This window comes from Sus scrofa, chromosome 4 (assembly GCF_054392235.1).
Source record: "Sus scrofa isolate SSC_HxYL_T2T_F1_AM1 chromosome 4, Sscrofa_HxYL_maternal_Yorkshire_Landrace_v2.0, whole genome shotgun sequence".
NCBI lineage: Eukaryota > Metazoa > Chordata > Mammalia > Artiodactyla > Suidae > Sus > Sus scrofa.
The window spans coordinates 123,634,377-123,653,957 of NC_139386.1; the positions used below are offsets into that span (position 1 = coordinate 123,634,377).

At 38.5% G+C, this 19,581-nt stretch overlaps 1 protein-coding gene across 13 annotated transcripts in view; it reads left to right on the forward strand.

Moving 5' to 3' along the window:
• Nucleotides 1–19,581, forward strand: part of FRRS1 (ferric chelate reductase 1) — a 103,288-nt gene that overhangs the window by 70,154 nt on the left and 13,553 nt on the right. For 12 of the 13 annotated variants that reach the window (XM_021088475.2, XM_021088480.2, XM_085020244.1 and 9 more), the window contains 5 exons: nucleotides 684–866; nucleotides 7,333–7,431; nucleotides 8,720–8,867; nucleotides 16,362–16,475; nucleotides 19,060–19,172. In XM_021088475.2, the coding sequence (XP_020944134.1) occupies nucleotides 684–866; nucleotides 7,333–7,431; nucleotides 8,720–8,867; nucleotides 16,362–16,475; nucleotides 19,060–19,172 (657 nt within the window). Of the gene's footprint in view, nucleotides 1–683; nucleotides 867–7,332; nucleotides 7,432–8,719; nucleotides 8,868–16,361; nucleotides 16,476–19,059; nucleotides 19,326–19,581 lie in introns of all 13 variants that reach the window. The other variant, XR_014842713.1, reaches the window with a different exon arrangement.

Consider the following 19,581-nt stretch of genomic DNA (forward strand, 5'->3'; position numbering starts at 1 on the left):
CATTCTAGCCAAGATGACTGCTCGTTTGCTTGCTCTGTTGAGTTGTAAACGTGAGATTTTTCAGTACTCTTTTTCTTACTTGCCATGCCAAGGAGCTCTGAGTTAAATCACTGTAATTGTTTCTCCCCCACTAAATTGTTATTACTGTTATTTGGAGTGGTGGTATATATAGGAGTAAACATTTTTATCGTATTAATGTGAAATTTGAAACTGAATTCTAGAAGCTGAATCCATGATCTAAATATAAAAACTTGCTAAAAGTTTTTTGTTTGCTTTTAATAATTCCATCTCTGAAAACTAGAGGGTATTAGGCAAGAATGTCAGTGTGGACTTAAATATTCCCTGAGAAATTTCTCAAAATTTACCAGGGACTTTGCTCCAGAACATAATTAATGTGAAATATTTTGTGTATTAAAGGGATTTTAATACTCATGCATAATTACAGTCCAGCTAATGTTATGTCTTCCAAACTTTCATTAAAATTAATTAAGTTTCAAAGTTCATAACCTAACTACTGCTTTGGTTATTTCTAATTTGGCATGTGTCAATGTTCCTTTATTCGAATCCTTATTATTAAAAGGTATTCTTGTTAAAACCCATACTTCGAGGTCGTGGCTCTTCTGTCATTGGAAATGAACTGCCTGTTTGATAATTAAGACTTTTTTCCCCTGTCATTTTTCTAGTTCAATGCTTCAGACTGTGGGAACAAGAAGTTCTGTGTTAGGAGTCCTTTGAACTGTGACCCAGCGAAGGAGCTTGCCTGCGTCTTCTTGTCCTTCACACGCCATGACCAGTCAGTGATGGTTGAAATGAGCGGCCCCAGTGAAGGCTATTTATCCTTCGCGCTGTCTCATGACCGTTGGATGGTTTGTACCTCTCATTTACATAAGCGCTAATGAAAGAGTCACCGGAGTGAGCTCCAGTCAACAGCAGTTTAGTCGTTTGTTCCAGAGTCAAATTATCATACTTAAGGGAGGTGGGAGAAAACGAACTTCGGTTAAGTACCTTTGAGTTGGGCAGTTACACACCTCTAAGAACAAGGCTGTCCTGAGGAATGTAGGGAAAATCATTTGATTTCCATTGGATTTGCCGCTTTGTCTTTCTGCTACCTCTGTCTTTCTACCTCTGTGCTAAAGGAGGAAACGAAGTTAAGGAAAAGTTACTCTGGGAGTTCCTGGTGTCTCAGTGGGTTCAGGATCCAGTGTTACTGCTGTGGTGAGAGTTTGATCCCTGGCCCAGAAACTTCCTCATGCCTCGGGCACAGTCAGAAAAAGAAAAAGTTGCTCTGCATAAAATCTCATATTGTTTGTGATGCTTTTCAACTGCTAGTTTTCGCAAGGGGCCAGCAGTTACAGCCTGGGTTGCTGCCATCATTGCCCCATTTTGATGGTCACTGGCATATTTTTCAGACAGAGAATTAAAACGGATGTGTCCAGGTATAAATGGATTCTTTACCAGGTCTGCAGAAGGCAGGCAGCACTGACTTTCACTTGATTGTCCCTCTCCTTGCGTAGCACTGAGTGGGTGGAAAGGCTCTGTAGGTGGCAGTCTCGTGCTGTGGTGTGGAGAGCAGGGTGCTGCAGTAGCTTTCTGATCTCCCAGGGAGGAGGAGGAACAGGGGGGCCTGCTGTGCAGCACGGGGAACTGTACCCGATATTCTGCGATAATCAGTGTGGGAAGAGAATCTGAAAGAGAATGGATATGTGTACATGTATAACCGAATCATTTTGTTGTGCAGCAGAAATTAATTATCACAATACTGTAAATCAGCTATACTTCCATAAAACTTGAAAAAATGGGGTGAAAAAGTCTACGACTTGCATCAGTCGTGTTCAAGTAGAGCTGGCCATGGTGGGGGCAAAGGCCTCAAACGGAGAAAGCCTCGAGCTTCCACATTTGCAAACCCAAGAAGTCTTGAGAGTTTTTGTCAGGTTTTAAACCTAATATCACTTTTATTTGGAAATGATAATTCCCCCTTTTTTTTTTAAATTTAATTTTATGGCCACACCTGTGGTGTATGGAAGTTCCAGGGCCAGGGATTGAATCTGAGCTGCAGCTGTGAAGTATACTGCAGCTGTGGCAACACCGGATCCTTTAACCCACCACTCCTGGCAGGGGATCGCACCTCCACCTCCACAGCACTCCAGGCTGCTGTAGTCAGATTCTTAACTTCCTGCATCATGGCAGGAATTCCAGGAAATCATATTAAAAAAAAGAAAAAAAAAAAAAAAAGGAACTCTAAGGTTCTGTGATAGAAGAAGAAATATTTTCCTTAAAAGTGCATGCTGATTGCAGTGGTCCTTTTTAGGCTGGCTGTAAATATTGCAGGAAGCCACAGTACCTTTTTTTAAGGGATGCCATTGCAATATACGACATGACCTGTGTATTTCACTCTCTAGGTCCACAGTGCACTCGTTACCGTTTTCGTTCAGCAGGGGGCATACCTTAAACCTGTGAGATAACAGAGATGTCATAGGCTAGCAGATATGTCTAAAAATAACATGTAAGAAATCATGACTCTCTTTTAGAATTGCTTTTATGGGAAATTTTACTTGTTCATATGATGTTACAGTTGTTCAAAACATTTCCCCCACTTCCCTTTTGTAATTACCATTAGACCTGCAGCATGTTCTTTAGGGTATTCTCTGTTCTGGCAAAAACAAACCAAGTTGGGGGCACGAGGTGTATTAGGAGTCTGGGTAACAAATAAAAAATAAAAATAAAATAAAGCAATAAGGAATGATGGTGGTAGTACCTGTGTGAGTAGGACTGGTTAGGAAGGAAATTTTGAAGATGAGTCCAGCATGGATTAACAGTGGTAGCCTTGTTGGAATAAATGTGTAATTTCCTTAAGGTTCATGTCTGAGGAAGAGTACACATTTAGTTATGTGTTCTAGTCCCTGAAATAAAGACCATCTAGTCGCTTTATAGCCAACCCTCATGAAATAGTATACTAGCACATTTCTTTTCTGGTCACATAAAATCCTACAGCAAGAGGATTGCAGTGAGTGTTGTGATGAGGAGCCTACAAGTAGACCAGTGATTTCTCCTCTGAGTTGTGGGCATAGATGGCACAAAAGCATTTATCTCTGATTCAAGATATATTTATCTTACTTAGAAATCTTATGTTTCTAGTATAGTACTCATCAAAAATGTTTATAAAAAAAGACTTAGTTATGCAGGTGCAGTTGATTTACAGAGCAATCCTATTTAATGATTAAAATCATCTGTACACCTGTTTGCCTAGACTGGGGGAAATAAATCATCATCAAAAAATATTTTTAAAGTAGTTATTTCTATTTTTGGTTATTTAAAATTTTTAGGATATTTTTATGACATATTTCTTATCAGTAGGTTATGTAAATTTAAGTACTGAATTTGTCTGATGTTATGAATACTGATTAGATAGCCTAAAATTATACCATTTTTCAGTTGGAAAGTTAATGATAGCATTTGTTTTGGCATCAGACCTCATCACTGAAATTGACGAAAGTACAACTTTCCATATTTTTGTTAACAATGATTTGCGAATATTTGAATTTTAACCAAATTTCAAAGCACACACATCTCGCTCATCTCAGATATTTTGCCAAATGAGATAAAGTGTACAAGTATACTTGCTTCTGTTCTCTGCCTTCTCCTGCCCACTGCTGTCTTATTCTAGAAGTAGTTTCTCCACACTCCTGTTCCAGAGTGCTCCCATCCCGACTTCTCTTGTGTGTGTCCAGATTGGGATTTCCAGCTGTGGGGTGGTCTCTTCCAGATGAGTGTTCCGGACAACACAGAGCATCCTCTGTAATGCTGAGTTTATTATCTACCCTCCTCTTCTTGTGTTTTTCATGCTTGGTGATCAACAGCAATAATTAATTACTGTTACCGATTCCTTGATTCCTTGCTTCTTGTCGGATACTGTCCTAGGCAATATATGGACCATCTCGTCCGTTGCTCCTGCCACCTTCTCTGGTGCTCGAGGATGCTTTGTGGTTTCCATTTCTCTTTTTTATTCACTTCTCAGGTTCTTCGTTCTCTCCCCCACTCCACCTTTTTGTTTTGAAAGGTTTAAACCTATATGAAATTTGAGACTAATAAGTACAAGTACTAGTAAGCACCAGGAAGTAGTACAACAATCTGTGTGTTTGTGTGTAGATTAACTTAATTGCTGAATATAAACACACACTTTTCCCCTGACCTATGTGAAAGTCAAGTTGTAGATACCATGACATTTTCTATCTAGTTTTCGGCATGTGTCTCTTCAGAAAGACATTCTCCTCCAATTATCATAATCTCTCTATCACAGTGGCATAATCATTTTATGCAGTCTATATTCCAGTTTCCACAGTAAGGTCACGCATATATACTTTTGAATTTCTGATCTAGATCTCATTAGTTATCACTCAAGGCATTTAATCGTTTTATGTCCTTAATCTCTTTTATTTTAGAACAATTTAACTCTACCTTTTTTCTTGATTTTTTTTTTATTTAAGGCCAGTTGTTTTGTAGACCGTCTCACAATTTTTACAATAGATTCAGGTTAAAATTTTGACCAAATTTGAGATAATTTTAGTCCTAGCCCTCAAAGCCATTGGTGAACCTTTAGTAGTTATAGGGCATTTTTTTTTTTTTTTTTTTTTTTTTCCTATGGCATGACTTTCAGAACTCTTCAAATTCCTTGTTGGTGTTTCTGGCCTTACCCTATATCTGTTTTTTTTTTTTTTTTTTTTTTTTTTTTTAAAGGGCCGCACCTGCGGCATGTGGAGGTTCCCAGGCTAGGGGTCTAATCGGAGCTGTAGCTGCCAGCTTACGCCACAGCAATGCCAGACCCAAGCCATGTCTGTGACCTATACCACAGCTCATGGCAACACTGGATCCTTAACCAACTGAACAAGGCCAGGGATCAAACCCGCATCTTCATGGATATTAGTTGGGTTTGTTAACCACTGAGCTACAACGGGAAGTCCACCCTATATCTGTTTTGGCTAACAAAACTGCCTGTTTTCTAACAGTTACATATATATTTTATATTTCTATATATTTAGTCCTGGAAGTTCCTCAGTTTGGGAAACTTTTTCCTTAATCACAGTTTTACCTTATCCACATATAAATGTCTTTCCCCCCCCCAAGGCCTGGTTAATATTGTCTTCTGAGAAGGCTTTTTAGCCCTTTGACCCTGCCTAAATTGTCTTTCTGTAGCACTTTGTTTAATTCTCTGTTTTGTCCTATTTCATACACTATTTAAACTGTCTACTCTGTTAAAACATAGTCTTTGGGAGTTCCTAACTGTGGCACAGTGAGACTGCAGTGGCTCGGGTCACTGTGGAAGCATTGGTTGAATCCCCAGCCCAGTGCCATGTTAAGGGATCTGGCATTGCCCTACCTGTGGTTTGGATTCAGTCCCTGGCTCAGAACGTCTATATGCTGCCAGTGCGGCCATTGAAACCAAAAACCAAAAACGGTAGGCTTTGACTGTACGAACTATGTAGTTATCTTTATTTCTCCCACAAGATCCACATAATATTTCCTCATAGAATTCAGTCTAAACATTTGAATTGAGAACAACAAACAGGGGGAAAAGGTTCTATCCCATCCAGGAATTTGGTTGGACATCATTATATGTGCCCTTTCACACTCCACATTTGTTGTTTCTACACCTGCCTGGAGCCCAGGGTTGTCCTGGCACCTTCTCTTACCCTCGTAGTAGAGAAGTGAGAACTGAGCGTGACCTCCCCTGCCTCGCCATCCTCCCTCCAGTATGTGGGAGGGCTGCCTTGATGAGTTAGTCGACTTCTTATCATCGGTTTGCCTCAAAAATCAACTAGTTTGTTATATTAAATTTTGTTTAAAGTAACAACAAAGTTCCTACGCCCCATTAATGATAAACATTCTAGAAAACATACTATTTAAATCAGATTCCACTTTTTCTGGAGAGGTCCAGATAGCAACTACTTTAGAATCTGTTGGCCACATGGTCTCTGCAGCAGCCACGCAGCTGTTGTCGCAGAGCTAAAGCAGCCATAGGTGGTCCGTGAATTAGTAGGTATGGATGTATTCCAATAAAATTATTTACTGGCACTGAAATTTGGATTTAATATATTTTTAACGGTCATGAAATGTTATTCTTTTAATTAAAAAAAGACATTTAGATGTGTAAACACCATCCTTGGCCTGTGGCCTGCACAAAAAACAGGCATCAGGCTGAAGTTGGTCTGTGTGTTGTGGTGCATAGACTCCTGCATTAGGCTATGATGACTCCAAATTTGTTTTTTTTTTTTTTAATTTTTTTTATTAAACTACAGTTGATTTACCATGGTCAACTTCTGCTGACTCCAAATTTCTTATTTTGAGTTGTGCTTATTCTAATTTGAATGCAAGAGGTGTAACAGGGGATAATGGCTTTACGGAGATTATGAGCTTGAGACTTCTCAAAAATGAAACTTTAAAAAATAAAAAAGTTAGGATATCACATTAGTATTTACAGCAAAAATTTTTATAACTGGTTAGTCTTAGATCTTGATAAGCAATTTAGTGACTAAAGCACATAAAAGGCCTTGTTAGGTAGTTTGTGGGGAAAATTTAGAATAAACAGAAGAACCCAAACTATATAAATAACTTAAAATCCAGATTATCCATTTGTACCATGACTTAACGGTACTTTAAAGATACTCTGATAGTCACTTTAAGTCATGTTGAACTTCTAGAGGTAAGGAATATTGGAAACTAAAGGATGGATAAGGATTAGACTGACAATGAATGCCCCCTTGAGCTTGGACAGTTTGGTCTCAATACGTAGTAGTAATTCTATTAAGTGTGTATAGTATTAACAATGTTTGATTATAGGATCTTTCATCTTAAAAATTACCCCCCCAACCCAATATAATGCAGTGTACTTACAGTTATGAAAATTTGTAGGACACATTTACTTAAAAATAAGCATCCAGAACAATGTTTAGGAAAAGTTTAGTGAAAAAAGTTAACAAAACTGTGTATTTTCCCATTTGGGGAGAAAAATAGGTTATACATACAAATAGGTTTCGATGAATATATATGAAAGCATTAACAATGGTGTTCAGTTGGTGTGGATTCTGGACATATAACCTTGTTCTATGTCTCTTTGAATCTGTTTTTCACACTGAAATTGTATTGCATTATAGCAAAATCATTTTTAATTAATATGTCAGACAGCCGATTCTCTAGAATTTATAGTATCCTTAAGATCGAGTCAGTAAATTATGTTTTAAAGGTATCAGTTATTATTTGATTTCATCAGGGACTTTTTCTAAGAAATGGAGTGTTGGCATTTCCTTGAACTTTTTCTCATTTGCGCTTGTTTTTCAGGGTGATGATGATGCTTATATGTGTATTCGTGAAGACCAGATTGTGCACATACAACCTTCCCGTTTGACAGGGCGAAGTCACCCTATAATGGACTCTAAGGTAGGTGTGAAAATTCTGGAATCTCCATCTGGGCAGTCTGCTTTCTGGCTGTGCAGCCGACAGAGGCATGGCTGTGGTGCAAGATACATTCCAAACCTGCAGTTGGCAGCAGGGACCAAGCAGGGGCCCGGCAGCAGGGTTCATTTCTTATGGTAGCCTGGGAGAAACCTTTCTGCAACCTCTGTCTATCTAGCTGTGTATTCGTATATGTATATGTCTATGCTGTTTTGATACATTATTATTAACTGTAGTCACCACGCCCCTTTTCTATCTTAGAAAGCATAAAACAATTACCTCTTTTAGGAAAAGATGAATTCTTGCTTGTGTCTTTTTTGTTTCATCTTATAAAAAATATTTTGTGGTTTGTTAAGAGGGTCAAGCATCAGCCCCTTTTCAAAAGCCTTACAGACAGATTTTTAAGAAGAAGCTTAGGTTAGTTGCACAATTTCTTTTCTTTTTCTTTTGGCTTTTCTGGGGCCACACCCGAGGCATATGGAGGTTCCCAGGCTAGGGGCCGAATCCGAGCTGTAGCCGCTGGCCTACGCCAGAGCCACAGCAACATGGGATCTGAGCCGTGTCTGCACCACAGCTCATGGTAACACTGGATCCTTAACCCACTGAGCAAGGCCAGGGATCGAACCTACTACCTCATGGTTCTTAGTCGGATTTGTTAACCACTGAGCCACAACAGGAACTCGGTTAGTTACACAATTTCTTGACTGGTGAGAAAGAGGTGCACATGTGGTGGAGACCGGTTTAGTGTCTTAGGCAGTTGTCTTAAGTGCCCATTGTTGGCACCTGTGCCAAAGGTGGCCTATTTCTGGTAGAGAAGTGTCATTTTCACACAGCAATTGAGAAGTAAGTGAGCTCTGATAGAGCAGTACTGTTATGTAATGATGCATTATGTTCTCAGCATAACTTTCTCATGGGGTTGAAACTTCTCCCCAGTTGCATGTTGCATTTTGGCTACTAGGGTACTACTTGCTAATTGTTTCTTCATTGTTTCTGATCATGTGTTAGTGGCCATATGGAGTTAGTGCATCTGCCAAAAGTTTCTAACCTAGGTAGTAAAAATGCTATTTTTGCCAAATGGGATAAAGATAAATAAACTGGAAGAATGTGTTTCTTGTACTTTTCAAAGAGGAAGTAGAAAAACAATGACATTGAAGACAAAACATGCACAGAGGATCTTAGGGAAAGGAAATTGAACAGGCCAGGATTTTGATCATATCTTATTTTTAGCACATTTTTGGAAAGTGCTGAGAAGACCCATTGTGTGTGTTTGCAGGATTCTCTTGAGGATATGGCTTGGAGGTTGGCAGATGGTGTCATGCAGTGTTCTTTCAGAAGAAACATTACCCTTCCTGGGGTGAAGAATAGATTCGATCTAAACGCTAGCTACTACATATTTCTAGCAGGTGGTGCAGCTGATGATGGTAAGTATATTCAAAAAAATTATCTTCGTATTTTTTTCCCTCAACTTTCCCCATATCCCTCCTTTTAAGGAGAGCCTACTGCAGTTGCTCTTTTTAAGATATGCATTTGTGGCTGAAGCATTATTAAACCCTCTTCCTTTTTTGCCTGACAATCTGACTTTGGTTGACCTTCTAACTTTGCTTCTCTGGAAATTAGGTAAAGGTATTGTCAACTATGTTATAAGGTAATACGCTTAGGGCGGAAGTGATTTCTGGTTGGTAAACTGCCTTTGGATCTGGAAGAAACTGTAAATACCTGGTAAGAAGCTGTATCTTCAGGGTTCCCTGAGTGTAGTGACATTGGCAGATCTCTTGAAGGGATGCTAGAAGCAGGACTTTGGGGTTACTGTAAGAGATATGGGCTCTTGTGGATGACCTGTCCTATATGAATCTCATCTCCTTGGACTGAGCTTTCTCCAGGGAGGTGGAGGGGGTTAAAGAGAATAGCTCCTGGGCAGCCGAGTAAACTTCTGCCAAGACCTCCCATTGAAAAAGAATGCTTCATGGTGCCTTGCACGTGTGCTCTGGTTCCTGTTCCACATCCGTGGTCAGTCTGATGCCAAGTGTAGCCTAAGGTAGTTTTATGAGTTTGAATGTCTAATTTATCCTTAAAACTGCCTGGGTAGGTCCTGCAACACATATTAATAAGAATTATATTTTGTTTCAAGTCTTGGCAAATGATGTTTTGAAGAACAAGTGTCAAGGTAGTGTAATATTTCTTGACTCATCTCCCTGGGGATAATACTACCCCAAACTTTGAGCATCTGGCCTACTTTGAAAATGGTGACAGGCTGGGCATGTGGAATGGGGGAATGGCAGTGGGCTAAAGGGGGAGGGAATGTGGTGTAGGCAAAATTGTGGAAAGCTTTGCGTGTTCTATCATATGGTTTATTTTTTTATTCAAGTATAGTTGATTTACAATGTTGTGTTAGTTTTTGGGGTACAGCAAAGTGATTGAGTTATACATATACATACATATATGTGTGTGTATATATATGTATAACTAAATCACTATTATATGCATACACACACACATACCTTCTTTTTCAGATTCTTTTCCATTATAGTTTATTACAAGATACTGAATATAGTTCCCTGTGCTATACAGTAGGACTTAATGTTGTTTATCTATTTTATATATAGTAGTTTGGATTCTGTGATATGGCTTAGATTTTCTACTATAGGTAGAGATTTAAAAGATTTTAAAGCACTGTAAAATATCTACTCAGTGTTAGAGAAAATTTAGGAATATTTGCATATTTAGTTGTAGGCGATGTGTTTGGTTATCTTAGTCAAATTGTGTATTCTTACTTGCAGTAGCAAATATGGCTAAATGCTAAAAATGAGTAAAAATGACTTGGTACTTATATGCCGGTTATTGGCTCAGTGCTATCATTGCTTTTCATTTTTATCTTCATAGAAACCTTTACTAGATATGTACTGTTATTATCCCTATTTTATATGGGAGGAAATAGGCTTAGAGAGGTTAAGTCATTTGTCCACACAAGTAAAGGGTAGAATTGGAATTTGAACCTAAACTTTGTGACCTCAGAACCCACACATTCAATACTTTCAAACATGGAAAATGTAGGACGTACATTTTTTAATGAGGAAACAGTCAAATATTTGTGTTTTTAAAACAGGTATTACTAAAGTACAGGTAATTGTGTTACTGCTTTTTTTCCCCCTTTTTCTACCCCACAGCATATGGAGTTCCTGGGCTGGGAATCAGATTCCAGCGCTCCAGAGACGATGCTGATCCTGTTGCCCCACAGTGGGAACTCCTTCGTTATTGCAGCTTTCATTTATTATATGTTACGTACATTTCATTTATTCCTCACAGAGGCTTTGCAGATAGAAATTGTATTTCACATTGTAGAGATAAGAGAACTGGAGCCTAGAAAGGCAAAGAAACTTGTTCAAAATCAAACTAGCAGAGTCAGGAATTAAGCCCAATTTTGTTCCAATTACAAAAGTGTTGCTCTGTCTTTTCTCCCGTGGCTGTCGGGTGAGAATGCTGAACCTTAACCACTTGACGTAGGTCCCGGGAACATTGTCCCTTTGGAGAAAGAATTCGGCAAAGAGACTGAGGGTAGTGAGGCAATTAAGTGTTTATTTAAAGGGGGAAGGAAGAGGAGACAGGTGTGGAGAAAATACAGGCACAGGCAGGCTGGTGGGGGAGCGGGAAAGAGAGAAAGAGCAAGGGAGGAAGAGGAGCAACACGTGCTTTGGAGGTCATTTAAATCTCTTGTATAGGGGCAGTCCTTGTGGGCTTCCTCTGGCCAATCGTTTTGCTTCATCTGGCTTTGTCTGGACTCAGGAACTCCCCTGTGTGCACGCACACCTTTTAGCCAGGATGGATTCCAGCACAAGGGTCTCTGGGAGGTTGACAGGACGTACTATGGTCTGGTGCCCTCCTTTCTCTGACCACCTGTCTGCCAGTGCGTAGTTCCGGAGGTCTCCTTGACCTCAAGGATGGGAAATAGATGGTCTCTATCTTTTATCCAAACAGGATGCAGCTCTTACCTTGCAGTTACCTGTCCACAGGGAACAGATTACGGTTGTTCAGTCTGGGACCTCTCTGTCTCCTGCTTCATTTCTATTCTATCAGACTGCTTCCTTTGGTGCCCAGTGTCTTATAGCTGCTCCACAAAAGCTCATTGACTCAATGACTTAAATCGCTAGGGGGTTTAACAGTTAGCATTTATACTTTAAAAATTTTTATACTTGAAAGGCTTATACTTTAAAAGAAAAGCAGTTTTATTTAAATGGATGAATTCTGTTGTACAATAAGTTATGCGTGTTTTTAAGTCTATGGTGATGCCAAAAATTTCTTCTTAGGCCAGCACTGTAGAAATTGGAATGCATTTTCTGATGGAAACAATGTTTTAAGTGATAGTTCTTACATTTATCCGGAAAAACCTCCTTTGTGGATAATAGATGTGCAGAAGAATATTGTTTTATCTCCTGCTCCTGCTGATGTTGCCATGCTCTTGGCATGGTAGAGGGTTTCTGTCTTGTCCTTTGTGGTATTTCATAAATTGTGGGGCTCAGACCACCTTCTTCAGAACCACCTGGAGTGACTGCTCAAAATGCAGGTTCCTGAACTTCATCCCAGACCCACTAAATTGCTGTTGTTGAATTACGATATTGTGTTGGTTTCAGGTGTACATCAAAGTGATTGAGTTATGCATACATATATACATATCTCCTTTTCAGATTCTTTTCATTATAGATTACTATGAGATATAAAATGCAGTTCCCTGTGCTGTACAGTAGGTCCTTGGTGGTTATCTTTTTTATATGTAGTTGTGTGTATCTGTTAATCCCCAACTCCTAACACCTATTTTATCCTTCCCCTCACCTATTCCTCTTGGGTAACCATAAGTTTTTCTCTGTCTGTGAGTCTATTTTTGTTTTATAAGTATGCTTATTTATCTAGTTTTTTTAGATTCCGTATATAAGTGATATCATAGGATATTTGTCTTTATTTCACTTCATTCATGTAGTATAGTAATCTTTAGGTCCACCCATGTTCCTGCAAATGGCATTATTTCATTCTTTTTTATGTCTGAGTAATATTGCATTGTATATATGTATCACATCTTCTTTATCCATTCACCTGTCTGTAGACATTTAGACTGCTCCCATGTCTTGGCTATTGTAAATAGTGCTGCTTTGAACATTGGGGTCTTTTTGAATTGGGTTTTTGTCTTTTCTGGGTAAATGCCCAGGAGTGGGATCGCAGGATATCATAGTAACTATTTTTAATTTTTTTTAGGAACTTCCACACTATTCTCCATGGTGACTGCACCAGTTTACATTCCCAGCAACAGTGTAGGAGGGTTCCTTTTCTCCACACCCTCTCCAGAATTTATTATTTGTAGACTTTTGACACTGGCCATTCTGAGCAGTATGAGGTGATACCTCACTGTAGTTTTGACTTGCATTTCTCTAATAACTAGTGTGATGTTGAGCATCTTTTCATGTGCCTACTGATCACCTGTGGAATCTGCATTTAACAAGCATTTCAGGTGATTGTTCTGCATACTGTGGTTTGATAACTTACTGATCTAGGACATGTTCTCCCAACCAAGGTGTACATGTTGTAAGGTAATCTAGGCGATACAGAGAACAATACTAGAACTTTCTCTTTAGGTTTATTTTATCTCTAAAATTTTATGTTTTAATACTCTTCATAATGTATTAAAACAATAGTGCATGAATATGTTTATTAACAAAAATATGTATGTCAGAGACACAGTTTTAAAAAAACTGGTGTAATGCAAAGCAACAAAACCAAACCTAAAAAAAAACAAGCCTAGATATTACTGCTTCAGAGAATTCACTCTCCAGTTCCCTTGTATTGGGGAACAAAGTACAGTTACCACCTACCTCATTGTCTTGTCTGTTTTCTAGTCAAATATGTGTGGATCATTTATAAGTTGCACTCTGCTTAAAAGCAGTGAGGCTTTGTGAGGTTGAAACCATTTTTTTTTTTCAAAGCAATCGTATAATCTCTGTAGCTCATGTAAATGTAAAATCCCGTCATCTGGGGCAAGCTTGGTGCTCAGGAGGCATTTGTTGGTGGCAGCCTAAAAGCTCAGAGGGAACATCAAGCTGAGTCAGAAGCTTTGGATGTTTCCTAAGATGATGCCAAGCTTGGAAAGATACTACATTACTGATAAGAACAGAAAAATTAACTACTCTTTCCACCCAAATATGCAAAAGTGCTCTAGCAAAAGTTATCAAAAATAAGATATAGGGGAAATTGCTTAACATTTTTAGATTTCAAATAACTTTTCAGTTTTCTGTTTTCTACTCACTTTTCTTGATAACCTTACATCTGCTGTAAGCTAAGCACATCATTATCTTTCTCTTCTTTTTATAACTGCTGTTCCCCCACCACCACCTTTCTGTAGGTAATTCTCTTCTGTGGCTGTCAACAGTGCTCAGAGATAGGCGGTTGAAGCATTCAGAAAGCACATACCTGAATATGGTCACATTTCTTTACCACAGTAAACATTCAAGTTAAAACATTTTTTTAATGGTGTGATAGAACTCATCACGTAACAGTTTAAGCTTTTAGGGAAGGAACTATTTGACTAATTAAATAAAATTTTATTATTATTCTTCGGAGTTACTAATACTTTGATCAATTTTTATAATTCTAGATTTTCTCAGAAATTCATCCATTTCATTTAGATTTTGAAGTATTTTGGTTGACTTAAAATTGTTATAGCATTTTCATGTAATTTTAAAGAATATCTTCTGGATCAGTGGTTATGTTACCATTTTCATTTCTGATATTGTTTGTGATGTTTCTTTCTTTTTTTTTGTCTTTTTTTTTTTCTGGGGCTGCACCCACGGCATATGGAGGTTCCCAGGCTAAGGATTGAATAGGAGCTGTAGCTTCTGGCCTGTGCCAGAGCCACAGCAACACCAGATCTGAGCTGAGTGGGCGACCTACACCGCAGCTCACGGAAACACTGGATCCTTAACCCACTGAGCAAGGCCAGGGATTGAACCCGCAACTTAATGGTTCCTGGTCAGATTCGTTAACCACTGAGCCACAAAGGGAACTCTGATATTCTTTTTATCTGTGGTCAGATTTGCCAAAAACTCAATTGATTTTTATGGCCTTTTACAAACTTGATTCTTCTCATTTTTAGACTTGTTAGCTTAACTTCTACTTTTATTTTTAATCAATTTTTCTTTCTGGTTTGATAGGTTGTATTTTGTTGTTTTAAATGCACCTTGAATGAAATGATTGCTTCAATACTTTTTTTTTTTTTTTAAGGAAATTTGTGTGTGTGTGTGTGTGTGTTTGCCTTTTCTAGGGCTGCTGCCATGGCATATGGAGGTTCCCAGGCTAGGGGTCTAATCGGAGCCGTAGCTGCCAGCCTATGACAGAGCCACAGCAACGCCAGATATAAGCCACTTCGGCAACCTACACCATAGCTCATGCAACGCCAGATCCCTGACCCACTGAGCAAGGCCAGGGATTGAAGCTGCATCCTCATGGTTCCTAGTCGGATTCATTAACCACTGAGCCACGACGGGAACTCCCAAGGAAATTCTTTTTTTTTTTTTTTTTTTTTTTTGTCTTTTTGCCTTTTCTAGGGCTGCTCCCGCAGCATATGGAGGTTCCCAGGCTAGGGGTCTAATTGGAGCTGTTGTGCCAGAGCCACAACAATGCCAGATCCAAGCCGTGTCTTTGACCTACGTCACAGCTCAAGGCAACACCAGATCCTTAACCCACTGAGCAAGGCCAGGGATCGAACCCGCAACCTCATGGTTCCTAGTTGGATTCATTAACCACTGAGCCATGACAGGAACTCCCCAAGGAAATGTTTTTAGGATGATAAAAACTTCTTTTGAATAGTACTTTGATTGCATCGCATGTATTTTGATGTAAAGCACCTTCATTGTTATTCATTTTGAGGGGACTTGTAATTTTAATTTTGATTTTTTTTTTTTTGGCTTTTTTTAGGGCCGCACTGGCAGCATATGGAAGTTCCCAGGCTAGGGGCCTCATTGGAGCTACAGCTTCTGGCCTACACCACAGCCACAGCAATGCCAGATCAGAGCTGTGTCTGCGATCTACACCGCAGCTCACGGCAATGGCAGATGCTTACCCCACTGAGTGAGGCCAGGAATCAAACCTGAAACCTCATGGTTCCTAGTCGGATTTGTTTCTGATGCGCCACAATGGGAACTCCCTAATTTTGATTTTCTATGTAAGTCAAGAGTTGTTTCAATAGAGTGGTTTTATAAATATCTAGCTGGACCATTTTTTCCTAACTTTTTTTTGTTAATCGTTTGTTTCATTTTAGATAGTATAACCTGTGTCTTGTATAAATACTTATTTTTGGAAATTATTAAGATGAAGTATGTACTCTAATATTTATTTGTTTGAGACAAAGATTCATATATATTTCATATCAAATTTCTTAATTACTTTAAATCCTTTGGATACTTGCATATATTCTAAAAATAATGGATAGTCCATAATTTATTTACTCATTTTCCTAATGATGAACATTTAGCTTATTTAAATTTTTTTTGGCCATCTGAAAAAACGTTTCTGTGAACATTCATGTACATATATCTTTAATAGGTACATATTTCTGTAGGATATATTCCCAGAATGAACACATACCCCCATACATACCCACATACACAAACTATTTGAAATAATTCTGTGTACTCATAGATATAATTTTATATGTAAAAATGTTACCCCATGTGTTATAGTATATAATATTAATATACGGATACATATGTATTAATATATACTATAATCAATGTACAATATTTTATGTTTGTCATTGCTGTTGAAATTTATTTGTGTTTTATTACCTTAAGAGATTTTGTTGCTATGCCATGCCATTGTCTCTTCATTCCTTCTCTCCTGAGGAATTAATTTATCTTCATTTGAAAAAAAAATTTCAGGTCGAATTCATAAGCATTCTAAACAACCTTTGATTACATATGGAAAATACAATGTGACAGGCTCTCCCAAGAACATAGGAGGATCTCATTCTTTACTCATACTGAAGGTTCATGGTAAGTTATATGTGTAGTAGTATTACTACTTTGTGGAATAAATTTAGTGCTGGCTAGATTGAGAATGGTACTGGGCGTAATTTAGCAAATGTTCATAAATCTTATGAACATATGTTTACACATGAACATTTGCAGGTAGCATTTTCTATCTTAATGTATGCTTATTTTTAGTAAGAATGGAGAGTAGGGATGAATCAGTAGTTTTAACCCTGACTGCAATGTTAAAATCACCCGTGGAGCTTTTAAAACATCCATAATTTTAAAAAAGTGCACTAATTGTTTCTTTTTTTAAATTGAAATATAGTTGTTTTCACTGTTTCAGGTGTACAGCAAAGTGAGTCAGTTATATATAAAACTATTTTTTTTAGATTCTTTTCCATTATAGGCTATTACAAAATACTTAATCTAGTTCCCTGTGCTATAGTATATCCTTGTTGTATATCTCTTTTATATATAGCACTATGTATCTTCTAATCCCAAACTCTTAATTTATTCCCCACCTTCCCTGAATTTTGTTAACCATGAGTTTATTTTCTATGTCTGTGAGTCTATTTCTGTTTTGCAAATAAGTTCATTTATATTATTATTATTTTTTAGATTCCACATAAAAGTGATATTATGTGATATTTGACTTTGTCTGACTTATTTCACCCAGTATAATAATCTCTAGGTTCATGTGTGTTGATGCAAATGGCATTTCATTCTTTTTTATGGCTGAGTAGTATTCCGCTGTGTAGATACAGAACATCTTCTTTATTCATTCATCTGTCTGTGGACATTTACGTTGCTTCCATGCCTTGGCTACCGTAAATAGTGCTGCTGTGAACATTGTGATGCATGTATCTTTTTGACTGAGAGTTTTATCTGCATATATGCCCTGGAGCGGGATTGCAGGATCATATGGTAACTCCATTTTTAGTTTAAGGAACCTCCATACTGTTCTCCATAGTGGCTGCACCAATTTACATTCCCATCAACAGTGTAGGAGGGTTGTTCTAGTTGTTTCTAACTGTGGCCAGGATTGAGTATCATTGAGTTAATTATTTTAACTTTTATGACTTTAATTATGACATTTATTAAAATAAATGCCAATAAAAGAGTGGTTTATGATCGTGATTGTTTAATTATAATGATAGTCTTTATTCAAAGATAATTTTTTTTGTTAAAGAACTGATCAATGTACAAATATTTGAGGTATACAGAATTCTCAGTGCTATATTTAGGTATCATATACTTAAGATGATGAGGTGAACCAAGTTGGAAGATCAGTAGCCTAGAAATGAGGTTCTAATGTGCTCTAGTTCTATAGGTAAAAGTTGATTCCATTAAAAGTAGTTCAGCTTATTGTTGAAAAAATGGGATTGAAAGGTAGGGAATAGTGTAAGTGTATACAATACCACACTATTGTAATATGTTGGTATTTGGGGAGTTCCTCTTGTGGTGCAGTGGAAACAAATCTAGTGAGTATCCATGAAGATATAGGTTCAATCCCTGGCCTTGCTCAGTGGGTCAGGGATCTGGCATTGCCACAAGCTGTGGTGGAGATCGCAGATGCAGCCCAGATCCCGGGTTCCTGTGGCTGTGGTGTAGGCCAGCAGCTGTCAGCTGTAGCTCCGATTCGACCCCAAGCCTGGGAACTTCCATATACTGCAGTTGTGGCCTTAAAAAGAAAAAAAAAGGTATTGGTTAGGGGAAATTTTTTTTTTTTTTTTTGTCTTTTTAGGGCCACACTCCTGCTATGTGGAAGGTCCCAAGTTAGGGGTCAAATCAGAGCTCTAGCTGCTGGCCTACACCGTAGCCACAGCCACGCGGGATCCGAGCCTCGTCTGCGATCTACACCACAGCTCATGGCAACGCCGGATCCTTAACCCACTGAGCGAGGCCAGGAATCAAACTGGCATCCTTGTGGATGTTAGTTGGCTTCTTTAACCACTGAGCCACAATGGGAACCTCCGGAACTGTTCTTAATTGGTATATTTCTTTTATATTCTCCAGCGTTGTCTATTCTAGAAGAGTTTTAATAAATGTCATCACAGTTAAGCTTGAAAATATCTATGTTGTTGTTATTTTGCTTTTACTAGTAGCTCTAGTTTGACAGTAACTGGATTCAGAAATAATGTGCCTAACGGTTTTTTGTCATTTTTTGGAGTGAGACGTGAGAAGATTCTGAGGTAACTGCAGACAGGCTGCATTAGTATCATGATTAGACAGTTAAGTGAAACAGACTGGGTTCAAATTCTGACTTTGTGACCTTGACCAAGTTACTTAACTTTCCTATGCTTTCCTTCCTCATCCAGCAAAACTGGAATAATAATTGTAACTACTTTATAGGATTGTTGTAAAGAATGATCCCATTAATGCATGTAAAGCACTTGGAGACAGTGCCCGGCATGAAATAAGAGCTTTGGAACTGTTAGCGATTCAAGTAGCAGTGGTGGTGGTTAAAGCATTGATATTTAGCTTATGCCTGTGTCAGCTGAATGTATTTTGTTAGCTATTTACATTTTCTGAGCATTTGGCTTGGTCATTTAAGAAACAGCTTAATTTGATTGTGTTGTCAACCATTGCCTTTCCCCACCTGTAGGTGCCTTAATGTTTGTGGCATGGATGACTACCGTTAGCATTGGTGTACTGATCGCCCGGTTCTTCAAACCTGTTTGGCCAAAGCCTTTATTTGGTGATGCAGCATGGTTTCAGGTAGGTGGAGAAAAAGTTTAATGCAATTTCAATATTGTTTGAACATGGCAATGTGACAGATATGAAAATGTGCATTTTTTTGTGATCATAGTTATAATTTTGAAATTCTTTCTTTCTTTCTTTTTTTTTTTGCTTTTTAGGGCCGCACCCCTGGTATATGTAGGTTCCCAGGCTAGGGGTTTAATTGGAGCTACAGCTGCCGGCCTACACCACAGCCACAGCAATGCCAGATCCGACCCGCCTCTGCGCCCTACACCACAGCTCACGGCAATGCCAGATCCTTAACCCACTGATCGAGGCCAGGGATCGAATGCACAACCTCATGGTTCCTAGTCGGATTCGTTTCCACTGTACCACGACGGGAACTCTTGTAATTTCTTCTTTTTGCCCTTTGGTTTCCTAACCAACT